Source organism: Thamnophis sirtalis, unplaced genomic scaffold, assembly GCF_051295495.1.
Source record: "Thamnophis sirtalis isolate CommonGarterSnake01/CBP01778 unplaced genomic scaffold, rThaSir2_p1.2 scaffold_11, whole genome shotgun sequence".
NCBI lineage: Eukaryota > Metazoa > Chordata > Lepidosauria > Squamata > Natricidae > Thamnophis > Thamnophis sirtalis.
In genome coordinates, this window is record NW_028261391.1 from 4,705,281 (window position 1) to 4,724,714 (window position 19,434).

Sequence of the window (19,434 nt, forward strand, 5' to 3'; positions counted from 1 at the left end):
TACAATGTATAGGCTGCCCATCTTATTTCATGGTAACTCTGGGCGGCTTCATCATAAAAAATAAATAAAAGCTATATAAAGTAAAAACGTAAGTAGTATAAAATCCAGAACATGGCTTGTGGCAACCTAAGAATCAGGTTTTTATTGCAAGAAGAGTGTGTCCGAGTCCTTCCCTGCCCAGCGCAAAACGGATGGGAGGCCTTGCCCCACAATCTCAGGGACCTCCAGGCCTGGGTGTGAAGATAAACACCAGCATGGGATGAGACTCAGAGGAAGCTGGGAACACAAAGGTGCCAAAAAGGCAACTGAAGGGATTAGGTGGCTGGAGCAGCTCCCAAACAGGAAAGACTCCAGCCGTTAAGATCTTAAGATGACAATGACAGATGACAAGAGGCCTGACCCAAAAATAAAAGCAAGTATGACCTAGATGAGAGAGAGAGAGAGAGAGAGAAGAAAGTGGGTGTGTGTGAGAAACAGGAGAGAGAAAAATGTGTGTGTGAGAGACAGAGAAAATGTGAGAAAAAGAAAACAAGATTGTATGCGTGAAAGAAAAAGAGCAAGAGATTGTGTGAGAGAACAGACAGAAAAAGACATTGTGTGTAAAAGAAAGAGAGAGAGAGAGAAAAGAAGAGAAAGCACAAGAGAGATCGAGAAAGCAAGAGAGAGAGAAAAAAACCCCGAGAAAATGAGAAAGGAAGAGAGAAAGCCAGAGGAGAGAGAGAGAAAAAAGAAAGAGAAAGCAAGCAAGAGAAAATGAGAAAGGAAGAGAGGAAAAGAAAGTGTGTGAGATTAAAAGAAAGAAAATGTGAGTGAGAAAAAGAGAAAACAAGACTGTGTGTATGTGTGAGAGAAAACGTGAGAAAGAAAGAGGGAGAGAGAAAGCAAGAGAAAACACAAGAGATACAAAGCAAGGGAAGAAAGAAAGAGGGAGGGAGAAAGAAAGAAAAAGAAAGGGAAAGCACAAGAGAGAGAGATAAAGCAAGAGAGAGGGGAAGAGAAAGAAAAAATAGAAAGAAACAGACAGAGAAGCACAAGAGAAAGCAAGCAAGAGGGAAAAATGAGAAAGGAAGAGAGAAATAAAGTATGTGTGAGAGAAAAAGGAAGAAAATGTGAGTGAGAAAAAGAGAAACGATTGTATTTGTGTGTGAGAGAGAAAATGTATGTGGGAGAGAAAGAGAGAGGAAGAGACAGAGAAAGGAAGAGAGGAAAGAAAGTATCTGTGAGAGAGAAAGAGAAGAGGAAGAAAATATGAGAGAGAAAAAGAGAAACCATTGTGTTTGTGTGTGAGAGAAAATGTGTGAGAGAAAGAGCGAGAGAAAGCAAGGAGAGAAAAGAAAGTGAGAGAAAGAAAAAATGTGAGTGAGAAAAAGAGAAACGATTGTATTTATGTGTGAGAGAGAAAATGTATGCGTGAAAGAAAGAAAGGAAGAAAGAAAGAAAGAGAAAGGAAGAGAGAGAGAAACGACCGCCGGATTCTTCCACCCAAACTCCACGACCAAAGGAACCGCCTTTTGGCCCACCTTGGGGACAACATCGGGGCCGGCCACCCCCAGGCCAGCTGTGAAAAGCGGCCCACCCTCCTCCCCCTGCCGCCTCCAGCCGTGCAGAGTCCCCCTCCCCCTCAGGGAAAGCGAAGGCCGCGGGGCCTGCCCAAAGCCCAACCATCCCCGCGGTGTGTTGTGTGTGTGAGGCGGCGGGGGGTCCCGGGCGCGGCGGTTGCGGCTGCTGCGGCGGCCTCTCCTCGCGCAGGGGAGGAGCCGGGAGAGAAGAAGGAGGAGGAGGCGGCGGAGGCGGCGCCGGCTGTGGCCGGAGTTTGCGCGCTGGGGCGGCGGGCGGTCGGGCGGCGCTGGCAGCCGGTGCGAGGCGAAGGGGACGAGGAGGCCGGGCCATGGCGGCGCCGGAGACCAAGATCATCTACCACCTGGACGACCAGGAGACGCCTTACCTGGTCAAGCTGCCGCTGCCGGCCGAGCGGGTCACGCTGGGCGACTTCAAGGCGCTGCTCAACCGGCCCAACTACAAGTTCTACTTCAAGTCCATGGACGATGATTTCGGGTGAGAGAGCCCGCAGCCTCGGGGGGGGGATGATGGGCCTTGGAGTCCCGCCGCATGGGAGCAGTCACCCCTCCCCATCCTTCCCGCGTCCTTTCCACCCACCCCGATCTTAACCCGCCCCCAGCACTATCCTGCAACACCCCCCCTCCCATTCCCCACCCCCCCACGCCTTCTCCCCCTTCGGATTGCAACTCCCATCCTCCCCGGCCCGGGCGCCGAATGGCCTCGCTGGCGCCGCGTTGTCCGGGCGGCGTTGGCTTTCGCTGCGCCTTTGGCCGGGGGGTGGTGGAGAAGGGAACACAAAGCCAGCCCCGGGCTTTACCCGCGCCTAACCCGCTCGTGGCTTTGGCCAGGCTGACTTCGGCTGCCTGGTTGACTGGAGCCGATCGATGCGGTCGGGAGCTTTGGCGGACGGATGGTTTTGGGGGAGACCCTGTGTAGGGAAACACTCTCCAGGTTGGCCTTGGTGAGATATGGGCCGTTGTCCTTTTTTTTCATCCTGCCCCCAACCCCCGTTTGAGGAGGAGTCCTTGGTGGTCTCTGATCTTGCTTGTTTTCTTGCAGACGTTTCGTGACCCACACTAAATAACATCATCAGTGCTAGGAGGGAGGGGGAGGAAGGGGAGGAAGGGGGGCAGGAGGAAGGGGGGGCCTGTGGGGTCCTTGATATTTTCTGGGCTTGGTTGTTTTCTTGAAAACATTTCATTACCCAACTAGGTAACATCATCAGTGCTGGAAGAGAGTGTGATTTGCAGGGAGGAAAAGGAGGAAAAGGAAGAGGGAAAGGGGAGGCTTGTGGGGGTCCTTGCTATTTTCTGGGCTTGGTTGTTTTCTTGCGGACGTTTCATTACCCAACTAGGCAACATCATCAGTGCTAGAATGGAGTGGAGTGTGTGTAGAGGATTTGGCGCTCTCTGAGCTTAGTTGTTTTCTTGCAGGCGTTTCATTACCCAACTGGGTAACATCATCAGTGCTGGAAGAGAGTGGGGTTTGCAGGGAGGAGGAGGAAAAGGAAGAGGAAGAGGACTGTGGGGGTCCTTGGTGCTCTCTGAGCTTAGTTGTTTTCTTGCAGACGTTTCATGACCCAAACTAGGTAACAACATCAGTGCTGAGATTGGGGTTTAGAGAGAGGAAGAGGGAGAGGACTGTGGTGTCCTTGGTGTTTTCTGAACTTGCTTGCTTTCTTGAAGACCTTTTATGACCCAGACTAGTAACTTGGATTCATGAAACATCTTCAAGACAACAACAAAAGACCAGAGAGCAGCAAGGACCAGCCCTCATTCCAACTCCAAGCTATAAATATTCTCATTTATCCCAATAAAATCTTCAAAGGCCAACTTCTTCGGCTCCTTCGAAGGAGGAATCCCATGTCCATCCTCTTCCCCATGAGAGAAATCAAATTTTTCCCCTCCGGAGCATAGGGCCAGTTCCACTGCAGCTCAACTCAACTTCAGCAACTCAATTTTCTTCCTGGATTTATTCGTCAATTTTGATTCCCCCTAATTTCTTTTGAGGTGTGGTCTGTAACCGCTTCACCTGTGGGGGATTGCTACCCAATAGGTTGTACTTTAAGCTACTTGAGCAGTCTGGGTTGAAATAAGACGCGCAGGCCCAGAAATCTTGTTGTTAGTTGCGACGTCGTGTCCGAACCATTGCGACCCCATGGACAATGTTCCTCCAGGCCTTCCTGTCCTCTACCATCCTCTAGAGTCCATTTAAGCTCATGCCGACTGCGTCGGTGACTCCATCCAGCCACCTCCTTCTCTGCTGTCCCCTTCTTCTTTTGCCCTCCATTGTTCCCAGCATCAGGCTCTTCTCCAGGGAGTCCCTCCTTCTCCTTAGGTGGCCAAAGGATTTGAGTTTCCTCTCCAGGATCTGGCCTTCTAAGGAGCAGTCAGGGTTGATCTCCAGGACTGACCGGTTGGATGGCCTTGCAGTCCAAGGGACTCGCAGGAGTCTTCTCCAGCACCAGAGTTCAAAGGCCTCCATTCTTTGGTGCTCAGCCTTCCTTATGGTCCAACCTTCACAGCCATCCATTGCAAGTGGGAAAACCATAACCAGAAATCTTAGCCCAGGTTTAACCCGAGGCACCGAGCTTTACATCATGATGATCCCTGTGGCTGGACTGCTCATTATCCCAATTAAGATGGCAGCGTTCCTGCCGTCTATAAAAGCTAGGCCGTAATTGGCAGTTCCAAGGTCCTAGCTTTAATTGGGATAGAGTCTGGAGAAACGTCCTGTCTGAACTTCAAGAGCAGATCCGTGTTGACTGGAGCGTTATCGTTTATAAAAGAAATAACTTGTGGAAACTTGGATGTTTCCCCCTGTTTCTCAATTGGACCGCTAACACGTTAGCAACTAAATTGAATAGATATGTCTCCAGCATCCATTACAGGTAGTCCTTTATGGTTTACAACCATTTTTTAAAATTGGGTGTTCAAAGTTACAACCGCATTGAACAAAAGGGACATAGAATTGGTCTTCGCATGGACATTTTATTGTAAGCCACCCTGAGTCTTCCGAGAGTGGGCGGCATAAAAAACTAGTAAATAATAATAATAATAATAATAATAATAATAATAATAATAATTGTATTATCCTGATATAGTCCCATGATCCAAATTCAAGTGCTCAGCAACTAGCATGTATTTATGAGAGTTGCAGGGTTCTGGGATCACAGGATCACCGTTTGGGATCTTCCTAGCCGGCTTCCCACAAGCAGAGTCAAAGGAAGAGTTCAGATTCACTTAATGGCCATGTAAGGCGCTTGAGAACTGTCACGATTTGCTTAACAGCTGTGGCAAAAAAAGATGGCAAAACCGGGAACAACTCACTGAATAACCGCTTTGCTTAGCAACGGGGATTCTGATCCGATTGTGGTTTTAAGTGGAGGATTACCTGACTTACATCCCATTCATTTAGCGACCGTTTGAAGTTAACAATAGCATGGAACATAGCGACCGTTTTTCACGTGTAAAAACCATTGCAGAAATCCCCACGGTCCAAATTCAGATGCTTGGCAACTGACTCATATTTACGACGGTTGCGGTTGTCCCGAGGTCATGGGATCCCCTTTTTTGCGACCTTCTGACAAGCAAAGTCGACGGGGAACCAGTCACTTAACAACGGTGTTACACTAACTTAACAATGGCAGTGATTCACTTAACAACGGTGGCGAGCGAGGCTGGAAAAAAAATGGGGCAAAGCTCACTTGACAACCATCTTGCTCAGCCACAGAAATGTTCGGCTCAGTTCTGGTCATAAGTCGAGGACTACCTGGATTGCATTGGAAGATTGGGGATTTGCTGCTCCTCCCGAACCCCAAATTCTACTAAGACTTGCACTCAAGTTTAATTCTCCAGGATTCTCAATGCTTTAGAACAGGGGTCCCCAAACTTGGCAACTTTTAAGACTTGTGGACTTCAACTCCCAGAATCCTGGGAATTGAAGTCCACAAGTCTTAAAGTTGCCAAGTTTGAAGATCTCTGCTTCAGAATCTTACTAAATCCCATCCTGAGGTTTTTACAAAATCCACAATTCACAGTTTCTGAAGATCTGTTTCAGATCAAGCTGTTTGGCCCATGGCGCGGGTTAATGGAGAAAAGATGCTCCTTTAAGATGGTGAAACCCTTCAGGGCAGAGGGGATTATAGTAGCCAGACGCAGTTGCACTCCTGGGCTTTGCTGCTGCTGGCCAAGAGGGATCTTGGTTTGTTTTCCTGCCCTATGGAAACCAGAGGGGCTTCCCTTTGTCAAAGCCATCCGATCCCATCCTGCAGTTTTTTTGTACAGTTGTCTAGTGACTGATCTTCCCAACAATGATGTGGTCTTTCCCCCCAAACAAATAATCCAAAACGATGAATGCTGATTGTTTTTGGATCCCGTTGGATGCCTGTGCAGAGTTCAGGAGAGTTTGAAGGCCAACTTTGTAATCTTCCAGAAAGATGGGGGAAGGATGAGTCTTTGATCAGTCCAGAGTCTGGGTAGGATGCTGCCATAGACTCACATTTCTCCTCCTCCTCTTCACTGTTGTAACTGCTTGGCTGGAAAATACTTTTGGTGGAACTCAATCTCTTCTCAACAAATGGTTTCCCAAAATAGCCCTTTTGTCCCTTGCTAGTTCAGAGTTCAGCTGGTGGGGTAGGACCAGCCTAGGAAGTTTTGATGCCTGGGGCACACAAGGAGGCCCCCTTTGTCTCGCTGACTCCCTACCTCCTCGTGATTGTTTAAAGGCAAAGGCTCCCCTCACATATATGCACTAGTCATTCCCGACTCTAGGGAGCGGTGCTCATCTCCTTTTCAAAGCCAAGAAGCCAGCGCTGTCCGAAGACGTCTCTGTGGTCATGTGGCCGGCATGACTCAATGCCGAAGGTGAGCGGGACGCTGTTCCCTTCCCACCAAAGGTGGTCCCTAGTTTTCTACTTGCATTTTAAGTGATTTCGAACTGCTAGGTTGGCAGAAGCTGGGACAAGTAACGGGAGGTCACTCCGTTACGCGGCGCTAGGGATTCGAACCACCGAACTGCTGAACATTCGGATTGACAAGCTCAACGTCTTAGCCACTGAGCCACTGCGGCCCTGTCGTGGTTGTTTAGCCTCCTCCAGCTTATTGGAGACGAAGTACAGATAGGCCTGAATGTACAACAGTTCATTTACTGACCGTCTGAATTTACAGCGGGGCTGAAAAAAGTGACTTATGACTGTTTTTCATGCTTAACGACCGTTGCAGCATCCCCACGGCCACATGATCAAACTTCACACACTTGGCGACTGACTCATATTTATGACGGTTGCCAGTGTCCCACGTGAATCCCCTTTTGTGACTTTCTCACCAGCAAAGTCATTGGGGAAGCCAATGTTCACTTAAGGACTGTGTTACTAAGATAACAACTGCAGCGATTCACTTAACAGTTGTGCAGGACAGGCTGCAAAATGGGACAAAATTCATTTAACGTCTCGCTTAGCAACCAAAATTTTGGGCTCGGTAGCTGTTGTCGTAAGGCTACCTGTAGATCTGGCCTGAATTATCTTCAGACTGTTTTTCTTTTTCACCATTTGAAGGCTGAACTATTTGCTCGTAACGAGGTGATGCACGGAGTTCGGATGAGTAAAAGCTACTTTAGGTAGTATACCTAGGGATCCCTCCAATTTTTCCCACAATAATCCTAGGAGGTAGATTCTGTAGCTATGGGTGGATTAGAACTAGAGCAGGAGTTAGCAACCTTAAATACTCAAAGATCCACAAAGGTCCTAACCGGAACACCACCACCCCCAGTTCAATTCTGGAGCCGACCGGAAGTCCAGTTCCCCCACCATAGAGTCTCCTCCTAGCACGGTGTCCTTTTTTCTCTATCTGTCCTAACCGAAAGCCCTATCAATTGTGGAGCTGATCGGAAAACCCGCCCCTTGCCATAGAGTCTTCTCCTGGCATGCCCTGCTTCCCCCACAAAAAACGGAAGCTCTTTCAAAATTGTGGTGCTGACCGGCGACAGGGAGCCACAGCAGAGGGATGAAAGAGCCACATGCGGCTCCAGAGCTGCAAATTGCTGACTTTTGAACCAGAGTCTCCTTGGTGCTGGTTCAGTACCATTGTGGCTTTTGTGATGCATATTAGCACAACCCCTCTCCCCAAAATTGAAAGATGTAAAAGGAATGATTTTAAAAGTGCTAGTCATTGTTCAGTCACTAAGTTGTGTCTGACTCTTTGAGACTCATACATTGTAGTACTCCACGTCCCCCTGAGTTTGCCCAAATTCATGTTCATTGTGTTGATGAAACCATCTATCCATCTCATCCTCTGCTGTCCCCTTCTCCTTCTGCCTTCCATCTTTCCCCACATTTTCCAATTTCTTTTCCAAGGAGGTCCCTCTTCTCATTTGGTGGCCAAGATATTTCAGCTTCAGGATCTGTCCTTCTAAAGCAGGGCTCTCCAACCTTGGCAGCTTTAAGACTTGTGGACTTCAACCCCCAGAATTTTCTCAAGAGTCTTATCCAACATCCCCCAAAATGCTACAGGTATAATTTGAAAGTTTGTAGGGATGATTAAGACAATCCAACCGGTCAGTCCTAGAGGAGATCAACCCTGGCTGCTCTTTAAAAGGCCAGATCCTGAAGAGGAAACTCAAATACTTTGGCCACCTAAAGAGAAGGAAGGACTCCCTGGAGAAGAGCCTGATGCTGGGAACGATGGAGAGCAATAGAAGAAGGACGGCAGAGAAAGAGGTGGCTGGATGGAGTCCCTGAAGCAGTCAGTGTAGGTGAAATGTACTCCAGAGGATGGTAGAGGACAGGAAGGCCTGGAGGAATGTTGTCCATGGGGTCACGATGGGTCGGACACGACTTCGCAACTAACAACAACAGGGATGATTAAAATCGTTGTGCCTCTCACGATTATAGACGCTTGGCAACTGGTTCATATTTATGATATAAGCAAAGTCAATGGAGAAACCAGATTCACTTAACAACCGTGTTAGTAACTTAACCGTTGCAGTGATTCACTTAACAACTGGCCAGAAAGGTTGCAAAATGGAGCCAAACTCACATAGCAAAATGTTTTCCTTAGCAACAGAAATGTTAGTCTCCATTATGGACGTAAGTCAATGGCTATCTGTATTTATCTACCAAATTTAGACCTCGGCCTCATTCATATCCAAGGGACTCTTTGTTATCAAATTATATCTGCCTTAGTGCTTATCGTATTTCCTATGCATATAACTGGAATAGCATCCCCTTGTTTTGTTACCGAGGAAATAATCTGAAATCACATGAAGCCAAAGTCTGAGATAACATTGGAATTCTTCTTCAGTCTGTGCCAGTGATGGCAAACCTTTTGGGCTTGGCTTTTCAGAAATTCAAAAAATGCCTACCTTGACTGTGTTGGCATCCCTCCTCCCTCTCTCTCTCTCTCTCTCACACACACACACACAATCTTTTTTCTTTCTGTTCTCTCTCTGACACACTGTCTTTCTCACCCACAGTCTCTTTCTCTTATACATTTTCTCTCCCGCCCTCCCTCTTTTTTCTTTCTCTGCTCCCGCTCTCTTACTTTCTCTCTTCTCCCCTCTCACACACAATCTCTTTTTCTCTCTGTTCTCTCTCTCACACACTTTCTTTCTCACTCTCAGTCTCTTTCTCTTTTTTCATATACATTTTCTCTCCCTCCCTCTTTTTTCTGTCTCTGCTCCCTCTCTCTTGCTTTCTCTCTTCCCCCCTCTCTCTCACACACAATCTCTTTTTCTCTCTGTTATCTCTCTCACACACTTTCTTTCTCACCCATAGTCTCTTTCTCTTTTTTCTTATACATTTTCTCTCCCTCCCTCCCTCCCTCCCTCCTTTTTCTGTCTCTGCTCCCTCTCTCTTGCTTTCTCTCTTCCCACCTCTCTCTCACATAATCTCTTTTTCTCTCTGTTATCTCTCTCACACACTTTCTTTCTCACCCAGTCTCTTTCTCTTTTTTCTTATACATTTTCTCTCCCTCCCTCCCTCCCTCCCTCCCTCTTTTTTCTGTCTCTGCTCCCTCTCTCTTGCTTTCTCTCTTCCCACCTCTCTCACACACAGCATGGCTGGCTGAGGAATTCTGGGAATTGAAGTCCACACGTTATGAAGGAACCATCATTCCCCACCTAGGAGATGAATGGTCTTGTACCATCGGCTAGCTACTCGGAGACGAGATAGGCCAGAGTCCCATCTGAGTGAACATTACTGGGTTTTTTTTGGAGTATAAGATGCACCTTTTTCCCTCAAAAAAGAGGCTGGAAATCTGGGTGCATCTTATACACTGAATACAGTATTTTTTTTTTCCTCCAGAATCCCCTCCCCCTTTGCAAAAATGGCCGTGTATAGCCTTTAGGAGGCTTCCAGAGTGCTCCTGGGGGCTGGGAAGGGCAGAAATGAGCGAAGAACGGGCTGTTTGTTTGCTCAATTTTGCCCCCCCCCTCAGCCCCGAGGAGCACTCTATAAGCCTCCTAAAGGCTATGCATGCCATTTTTTTGGGGAAAAAATGGCCAGATTTTTGCTCGTTTTGGGGTGTCCCCCCCCAGGAGCACTCTACAAGCCCCCTAAAGGCTATTCATACCCCTTTTTTGAAAAAAAAAACGAGCCCGTTTTCACAAAAAACTGACCATCTTGGGGAGGTTTGCGGAGTAAAAAACCTTTTTTTAAAAAATTGCCTCTTGGTGTGACTTATATTTTGAAAAATACGGTATTGGGTTTAGCTAGTCTAAGGAAAAGAAGAATCAGGGGCGAAATGATAGCAGTATTTCAGTATTTGACGTGCTGCCACAAAGAAGAGGGGGTCAAATTGTTGTCCAAAGCATGCGAGGGCAGGACAAGAAACGATGGATGGAAACTAATCAAGGAGAGAAGCAACCTGGAATTAAGGAGAAAATTCCTAACAATGGGGACAATTAATCAGCGGAACAGCTTGCCACCAGAAATCGTGGGCGCTCCATCACTGGAGGTTTTGAAGAAGAGACTCCTGTAGGTTCTCCTGCTTGAGCAGGGGGTTGGACTAGAAGACCTCCACGGTCCCCTCCAGTTCAATTCTAATTATTTACTCCAGCTAACAGATCAATGGCAAGAGATTGAGAGTTCCTGTCCAAAATAGCTAAATAGGATTTAGACCGTAAGAGTGGAGAGTTTCAAGGAAGGAAGTGTTGCAACCAAACTCATTCAGCCATCAGTTCCACTATCTGCCAGGGAGCCGTGGCTCAGACAACACGCTAAATGATAATAATGTTTGTTTGGTTTGGGGCTTTAGCATATTGTGTAAACTCCTCCATGGGTGGGTTAGCCATCCTTAATTTCTGGCTCGCCCTATTGTGTAGCCACCCGCTGGTTGTGTAATTTATTTAGCAAACCATTGGTAAAACAAACAATAGCTTAGAGTGCTTTATAAGCCAGATATCAGAGGAATGAGGATAAAGGAGCGCAGAGGTCAAATGTGCCAACTCAAATTTTGGGGAAGAAGGATGGGAGAAAAGCTATGCAAAAAAATACAGGTAGTCCTCAACTTACGATCATTCATTTAGCGACCGTTCGATGTTAACCGCACTGGGAAAAGTGTCTTATGACCATTTTCACACTTAACGACCGTTTCAGCATCCCCTGTGGTCACGTGATCAAAAATTCAGACCCTTGGCAACTGGCTCATATTTATGACGGTCGCAGTGTCCCCGGGTCACGTGATCCCCTTTTGCGACCTTCTGGCAAGCAAAATCGGTGGGATTAAGCGAGATTCACTTAATAACCGTGTGGCAGTGATTCCCTGAACGACTGTGGAAAGTAAGAAAGGTCACAACATGGCGCAAAACTCACTTAGTCGCAGAAATTTGGGGCTGCATTGTGGTCGTAATCTGAGGACTACCTGTAAAATTTTGTGGAAATAAAATAATATTCATTGGCTGGATTCTGTTTGGTAAAATAAGCTTGGTTTGGGAGATTTATCTTCTTCCAATGGCATGCAGTGGGAAAACTCTAGGTCAGGGATGTCAAACTCAGGTCCCGCGGGCTGGATTTGGCCCAATGGATGCTTAAATCTGGCTCGCGGTGACGGCCTGGAAATAGCAAAGGACCGGGCCGCGGTGCCTCTGGCAGCCAAAACGGGGCAAGGGTGGGGCACACCCCCCTGGCACCCTGTTTTAGGCTGGGCGGACTCCTGTAACACCCTGCCGGCCAAAACAGGGCAGTGCGTGCCCCGTTTTGGCCAGCAAAGTGGTGGAGGCCATCCAGGCTGAAAATGGTGTGTGGTGGGAGACTGCATGCGTTCCCCCCCCCATGCCCTGTTTTGGCCGCAGGGTGCTGCAGGAGACATCAGTCCCATCTCCCGACCAGCCCGCCAAAGAGAACCGCAACGCTGATCCGGCCCTCGAAGAAACCCAGTTTTGACACCCCTGCTCTAAATAATTAAAGGTAAAGGTTCCCCTCGCCAAATATGTGCTAGTCGTTCCCGATTCTAGGGGGTGGTGCTCATCTCCATTTCAATAATTAAATAATTATTGCTCTAAATAATTAGCCTGCTGTAATTCTTAAGGATTTCAATTTTTTTCTATTCAACTTCCATCCATTTCTCTCTCACTTTTTGATTTTTGGTTCAAGCTGCCAAATTTCTGCGTTGCAGTGTCCTCCATTTTGACTCTGGATTCTGGCCGGCCCTCACAAGAAGCCCTTGTTTGTTCTTTTGGAAGCGTCTATTCCCCCCCCCCCTTACAATTCCCCCTCCTCTAAAGCAAACACCAGTAAAATAGAGCAGTGGGAGAGCTTCTCTCCTAATCCAGGTTTCCCCTGACTGGAACTAGTGTGTACTTTTTAATTCCAAGCCGAATCGAATCAAAAGCTCTCCTTAGCCGGTGCCTGGCAGTTGCAATCCCAACTGCTACTCTGAGGATACAACAGAGGCCTCTTAATTATCACCCCCTTTTCCTCCCCAGGGGTTCATGCAGGGGTGGGAATCTAGCGGTTCGGACCAGTTTGGGCAAACTGGTAGCTTCGACTATCAGCTGGGAGTGAACTGGTTCACTCTGATGATGAAGTGGGCCTGTCCACCCGCCCCTACGCTTCACTCACCTATATCTTTTCAGGGTTCCACCACAAAACCGTGGTAGACAAAAGCACGCTCGCCGAAAGCACGTACGTGACGTCATCACAGCGCGACGAAAACATCGCGCTGTGAGCGGTAAATTTAAAATTAAAGCGAAAACCTTACCCTAACCCCCCCAAACCTAACCCTAAACCTATCCCTAAACCTAACCCTTAACCTAACGCTAAACCTAACGCTAACCCTTAACCTAACGCTAAACCTAACCCTAACGCTTAACGTAACCCTAAACCTAACCCTTAACCTAACCCTAACCCTAACCCTAAACCTAACCCTTACCTTTATGTGAATCAGCTTGCTTTAATTTTATTTTAATTTCAATTTTATTTCAATTTAAATTTATTTTTAATTTTTTTCGTCACACTGCTGATGACGTCAGGTACGCGCTTTCGTCGAGCGCGGTTTTGTCTACCGCGGTTTTGACGGGTCACGCTTTTCAGCGGACTCGCTCGGCAGAACGAATTGCCACGCCTTAGCTGTTTTCCTCCCCAGCAGTAATGCGAAAAGTACTTTTTCTCACAACTGCGCACAGCGTGCGTCAGGCACATGTGCGAGCAAAGTGAGTGATAGCGTGCGAAGCGCATCATCGCCGAACCGGTTGTTAAACCGGTAGAATCCACCACCAGGATCATGGCTGCCTTTTTTAAACAGGACTGGTTTGGGAGCTGAGCAAGGGAGACTGGAATTCCCAGGGCTGCTTATTTTTTTGGCAGCCGTCTCTCGCGCAGGGGAAGAAACGTTGACAGGGATAAAAAATCTGCTTGATTTATTTCCATTGTGCGAGTGGTTTGAAATCCGTGCCGGAATTATTCCCCACCACCACCACCTTCCTAGCAGAGAAGGTTTCTAACGAAAGGCTTGGATCTCTCGCTCAATGAGCTGCAGCTTTTTCAAACGCTGGCTGGTGTGACGCGCCCTCCGTTTCTCCCTCAGCTTTACCGGCTGCCAGCTGTGGGGTGTTCCAAGTTGGCATTTCGGTTTGCTGACGACGGTTGGCGGGAGCTGCTTGGGCTGTTCTGGGCTGGCTAGAGAGAGCAGCACCGTTGCGAGACCCGGGTGTACAATACGGCTTGTTTTCTTTGCTAATTTTTCCCTTGTTGCATATTTGGCGGATCGGCAGGCCTGCCTTGCCTTGCCTTGAGCAAAGCTGTAGTGACGTGGTCCTCCACCCATTTTGCTGCCAACAGGCTCAGTCAGGGAACAAGGAAAGTGCCGTCCTTAGATTAGTTTGGCGCCTGTCATGCCTCTCAAAAGGAATTAGCTGGGGTTTTTGTGCAGGCCTGTTATGTCACTGCCCCAATTCTTTAAAGCAGGGGTGGGGAACAGCCCTTTTATGACTGGTGGACTTCAACTCCCAGAATTCCTGAGCCAGCCATGACAAGATTCCCTGTGACTGGCTCAGGAGATGACTGGATACTTTTAAAATACTACTAGCTGATAACTCGGCGTTGCCCGGGTATTTATTTATAGGGGGGAAATGTCCAGACCAAACGTAGTTTCTAATGTTGGACTTTCCCCCTTACCAGAGGGAGCCTCCTTGTGGAGTACTGTGAAGCCATTACCAAGGCAACTCTACTGCGCTGTACAGTAGAAGCCATTTTACGGCATTACAGTAGAAGCCATTTTAAGGCACAACAGGATGTATCTTAACAGAACACACACACACTGAGGGGTTTTAGGGGTGTCTTACCCCCACAATATTTGTTTCCAGAGAGTAAGTCATCTGTATACCAAGTTTGGTTGAAATTGCTCCAGGCATTCCAGAGTTATGCTGGAAAACACACAAACACACACACACACATACACTGGTGCAGGGGTTAAGATATCAGGCTTGAAATCGAGAACATGAGTTCTAATCCTGCCTTAGGCACAAAGCCAACTGAGTGTCCTTGGGCCAGTCACTTTCTCCCAGCCCTCGGAAGGATGCAATGGCAGACCACTTCTGAAAAACCTTGCCCAGAAAACTTCGGGGGTTCGTCCATGCCGTCTCCGAGAATTCGACCTGATTGAATGGAAGAACAATTAAAGAAATAAATTAAAAATCATTACTGTGATTTTTTTTTGCCCTGAGTAATTTCTTGGCAGAAGTTACCTCATTAATTTAACTTGGAGGGAAGAAACCTGTAGATCAGCCTTCCCCAGTCTGATGCCTTCCAAATGTGTTGATGCTAAAAACCATTATCCCCAGCCAGCATAATTGAAATAAATGCCGGTTTAGGGACCAAATGGAACTTGGCTGGAAAAAGAGAGCAAGGGTGGCAATCCTTTTGGTTGGCCAGACGTGGCATTTTGGGGAAGCCCAAGGGTGGTAGAGATTTCGAGTAACCCCGGCCATGTTCTTTTTCCTTCCCTGAGGTGAAAGGGGAGAAATTAAGCACCTGAATTGATCACCTGGTTGGCAGCACCTAGACAGCTGGCCTTAAAAACGCACCTTGCTTCTCCAGACCTACTGTATTTCAAAACAGAGAATAACAGAATAACAGAGTTGGAAGGGAGCTTAGAGGTCTTATAGTCCAACCCTCTGCTTAAGCAGGAGATCCTATATCCGGGATGGCAAACCTATGGCACGTGTTCCACAAGTGGCATGCGGAGCCATTTGTCAGGGCACGTGCGGCGTTGCCCTGTCAGTTGGCCAGCGCGCATGTGCGTGCTGGCCAGCTGAGTTCAGCCTTTTTTAAAGCCATTTTTCGCCCTCCCCAGGCTCCAGAGGCTTTATAGGAGCCTGGGGAGGGTGAAAAGAGCCTCTCCTACCTCCAGAGACTTCAGGAGTTTCCCTGAAGTCTCTGGAGTGAAAAAAACGGCCCTATGGGCAAACAGAAAGTTTGAGAACAGACTTTCGGTTTGCCCGTAGGGTCAGTTTAAGCCCCCTGGAGGCTTCAGGGACCTCCAGGAGATTCCCTAAAGCCTCCGGAGGACTAAAAACCACCTTACGAGCAAACCGGGTCCTTTTTAGTCCCCTGGAGGCTTCAGGAAGCCTCCTGAAGGTCCTCGAAGCCTCCGGAGGGCCTCCAGGGGGGCGGGGGATGCTGTTGTCGCCCTCCCCAGGCTCCTATAAAGCCTCTGGAGCCTGGGGAGGGCGAAAAAAGCATGGAAAAATAAGGGGGGGAGCGCCTCTCATGCATGCATGCGTACTGGGGGGGTCACGCATTGCATTATGGGTGCGGCACGCCTGTGCACCACCCCCCCTGCTCTCTCCCCCCATGGCACGCGAGCCAAAAAAGGTTCGTCATCGCTGTCCTATACCATTTTAGCCAAATGGCTAACCAACCTCTTAAAAACCTCCAGTGATGGAGCATCCACAATTTCTGAACGCAAGTTGTTCCACCCTGTGAGGATTGAGCCTGGGAGTTTGCTTATGCAGAGTTTTTAAATTTTGGTTTACAGTTATTTAATCGACAATGTTTTTTTCATAATTCCATTCCTTTCCTGGAGTGTAAATTTTGGAAGATACACAGGTAGAAACATAGGTATGGGTAGTCCTTGATTTACGAGCACAATTCAACCCGGAATTTCTGTTTTTGAGCGAGGCAGTGGTTCAGTGAATTTTGCCCCATTTGAGGCTCAATTGTGGTCGTAAATCAAGGACTATCTGTACCACTGTGAGTTTACATAGAGAGGGAGAAATGTGCTTTCCCAGGTCAACAGCGTGCGAAGATGGTATTTGTGTCTGTATATTTTTTATTTCCGTCTCTGTTTTGTGTTCGGGGTGGGATTGTCTGAAATTTAGTCTGGCCTTCTTTTGGGTAAGCAAAGGTGGTCCTCAACTTAAAATCAGAACTGAGCCTGAAGCGAGATATTTTTGCCCCTCTTGGCCACCGTTGTTAAGTGAATCACTGCACTTGTTACATCGGCGACATAGTTGTGAACTGAGTCTGACTTCCCCATCGACTTTGCCTGACAGAAGTTCGCAAAAGGGGATCACGTGACCCACCAGGACATTGTGACCGTCATAAATAGGAGTCAGTTGCCAAGCACATGAATTTTGATCACGGGGATGCTTCCACGGTCATAAGTGCGAAAAACGTTCATAAGTCCCCTTTTTTTCAGCCCTGTTGCAACTTTGAATGGTCACTAAACGAATGGTTGTAAGTCGAGGACTACCTGTACAGTGAATGCTAGGAGAATGAGAGAACGTTGTATGTTTAGCTTTGAGAAGAGGCTGTTGAAGGCATATACAGTAGGTAAAGGTATGACTAAACGCTGACAGTGTACGGGACGCTGTTAACTTCCCACCAAAGGTGGTTCCTATTTCCCTACTCTCATTTTTACGTGCTTTCGAACTGCTAGTTTGGCAGAAGCTGGGACAAGTAACGGAGCTCACTCCGTTACGCAGCGCCAGGGATTCGAACCGCCGAACCACCGACCTTTCTGATTGACAAGCTCAGCGTCTTAGTCCCTTTGAAGGCATATAGGATAGCTCTATTCCAGGACTTTAAAAGATGCCAAAAATGGGATCTGTATCATCTCAGAGTACAAAATGGATTTCAGAGTGGATTGTGGTAGAATATTTTGAGCAACGGCAAGAACCGGTCAACATTGGAATCGGTGGATCACTGAGAACTTGAGATCCCATTGGTTGGGGGACACAACACAACACAACACAACAAATCAACACAAGCCTGATATTAGAGATATTTTAATTCGGTTTCCTGCAACGAATAGGGAAGAACGATTCAAAAGCCTAATGGTATCTTCCAACACCGTGACACTGTAATTATATTTTTTTTTCTAACCCAGTGCAGTAGCTGTCTTGCTCCATGAAATATAACTACTGCTGGCAGATGTTTTGCAGAGAGACTGTTCCCAGGGTTTGTAACACAGAGATCGGGTTAAACCTGAGGCTGTAGAGCTGCAGATAGACCGTCTGTTGACATTCTCCTTTGTGGTGTAATGAAATGGCTGCCTTCCAGATCCAGGCTCAACCCCAGAGCTGAATACAGTAATAGACATTCAGACACCCCTTGGAAAGCACAAGGCCTTCGTGTGTTTTCCTGAGCTTCTCAGCTGCCGACCAGGCTTAAGTTTAGGTGGCCACCAAAAATGCCATCCGAATATCGAGATTCTGATTTTAAGTCAAGGACTACCTGTGTTAGGGAATTGTCTTCAGAATCTCGATGGTAGGATGGAATTTTTGGTGGCCACCTAAATTTTAAGCCTGGTCGTCAGCTGAGAGACATATTGGCCTCATGAAACCTGGTTATAGCAGTGAGTCATTCTCTTCACTGCATTGAATGACAGAGTAGCAAGCATTTGTGCAGTGGTGAGATTCAAATAATTTAACAACTGGTTCTCTGCCCTAATGACTGAGTGGGTGGCAGTGGTGGGTTCCGGATCCCGTTCCAACCGGTATGATTGGAACGGGCCCAGCGGTGTCCACATGGAGGTGTGCAGCGTGCGCATGCGTCTTAGCACCTCCGCGGGTCTCTGCGATGCTCAAGCTTCTCAGCGGAACATTGCACAGATGCTGTATGTGCTGTGCACGGAAGCACCAAAGACTTAAAAGACCAGTAAGGAGCTCGGGCATGAGGGTGGGCCCACCGGAGCACCATACTGGAACGGTATCTGGTGCTCCAGGTGGGCTCCGGTATGCCTGTACCGGGATGTACCGCCTGCAACCCACCACTGGTTGGTGGGCATGGCCAGGCAGGGTGGGTGAGGTCAGGGTGCGCGACAGGCAGTACTTGGCCTCCTGTACCTTGCTGGGAGCAAAAACATGCCGGGGGCGTTGCCCTCTCCCTGTGTCCCGTTTTGCGCCTAATAGGCCTCCCTGCAGCCTCCTGGGAGCAAAAATGGGCCGCAGGGGGGCCACAGCATACCTCCTCGCGCCCTGTTTTGGGCCTAGTAGACCCCTTTGCACTTAGCTGAGAGTCAAAATGGGCCGCCGGGTGATTCCTTGAAGGAGTGGGGCAGGAAGGGGTGGGGCCAGCCAGCAATTTAACAATGGGTTCACTCAAACCAGACCAAACTGGCTGAATCCCATCACTGGATTTCTGGCTTAGCTTGAACTTGTCTCCCTTACTCTTTTAAAAAAAAAGTTTTATTTGATTTTTATTTTTAAGTATATATCCATATCAATACATGGAACAATGTGGCCCCTGGGTGTAATTCATTTTGATAAAAAAATCAATAATGATAATCATAACAGTTGTTATATTAATCAAACTTATATAATCCTAGTATACATGGCTAGCATGCATGGCTTTTAAAATGTTTTAAAGTTTTTTAAAGTAGTTATTCAGTGTTCCAATATTCCATTTTAATGCCAATAATATTATTAGCATACATAGTAATATCATCTTTCAACCTCTGATCTTTTCCATCAAATTATTACTTGTATTCTCTTATGTAAAAATTACATCTGCTAATATTCCCCCTATTTCTTATTTCTATTCTCTATTCCAACGTCTAATCAGGTCGGCATTGCTAATCCTAGCATTTATATGAAGCAATAGTTAGACGGAAAGATTGGAATTCTTAGGTATGTTTAAATAAATAGGAAGAACTTGAACGGCATATTGTGACTTTGAACAACCAAATAATGATGGGCTGTGTCTTAATATAAATGTGTGTATTAACTTGTCGCCCGTGCTCTTAAGCTGCTTATGACGTTCGTTGTTTGATTTGCTGATAAATTTATAAGATTTTTTTTTCCAGAACAGGGCTGAGTGCCATTGCAAACTTTCACACCCGTTCTCATTTGTAAATTCCTGCCAGGTTCTCGGTGGCATAGGATATTCATTGGATAACAAATCATCAAAGGGATGGGGGGGGTGTTGTCTTCTAAGAC

At 47.3% G+C, this 19,434-nt stretch overlaps 1 protein-coding gene across 3 annotated transcripts in view; it reads left to right on the forward strand.

Moving 5' to 3' along the window:
* Positions 1-1,836: 1,836 nt before the first annotated feature.
* DVL3 (dishevelled segment polarity protein 3) overlaps positions 1,837-19,434 on the forward strand; it is a 75,211-nt gene continuing 57,613 nt past the window's right edge. For all 3 annotated transcript variants that reach the window (XM_087725096.1, XM_087725098.1, XM_087725097.1), the window contains exon 1: positions 1,837-2,055. In XM_087725096.1, the coding sequence (XP_087581222.1) occupies positions 1,889-2,055 (167 nt within the window). In that variant the 5' untranslated portion in view covers positions 1,837-1,888. The remainder of the gene's footprint in view (positions 2,056-19,434) is intronic.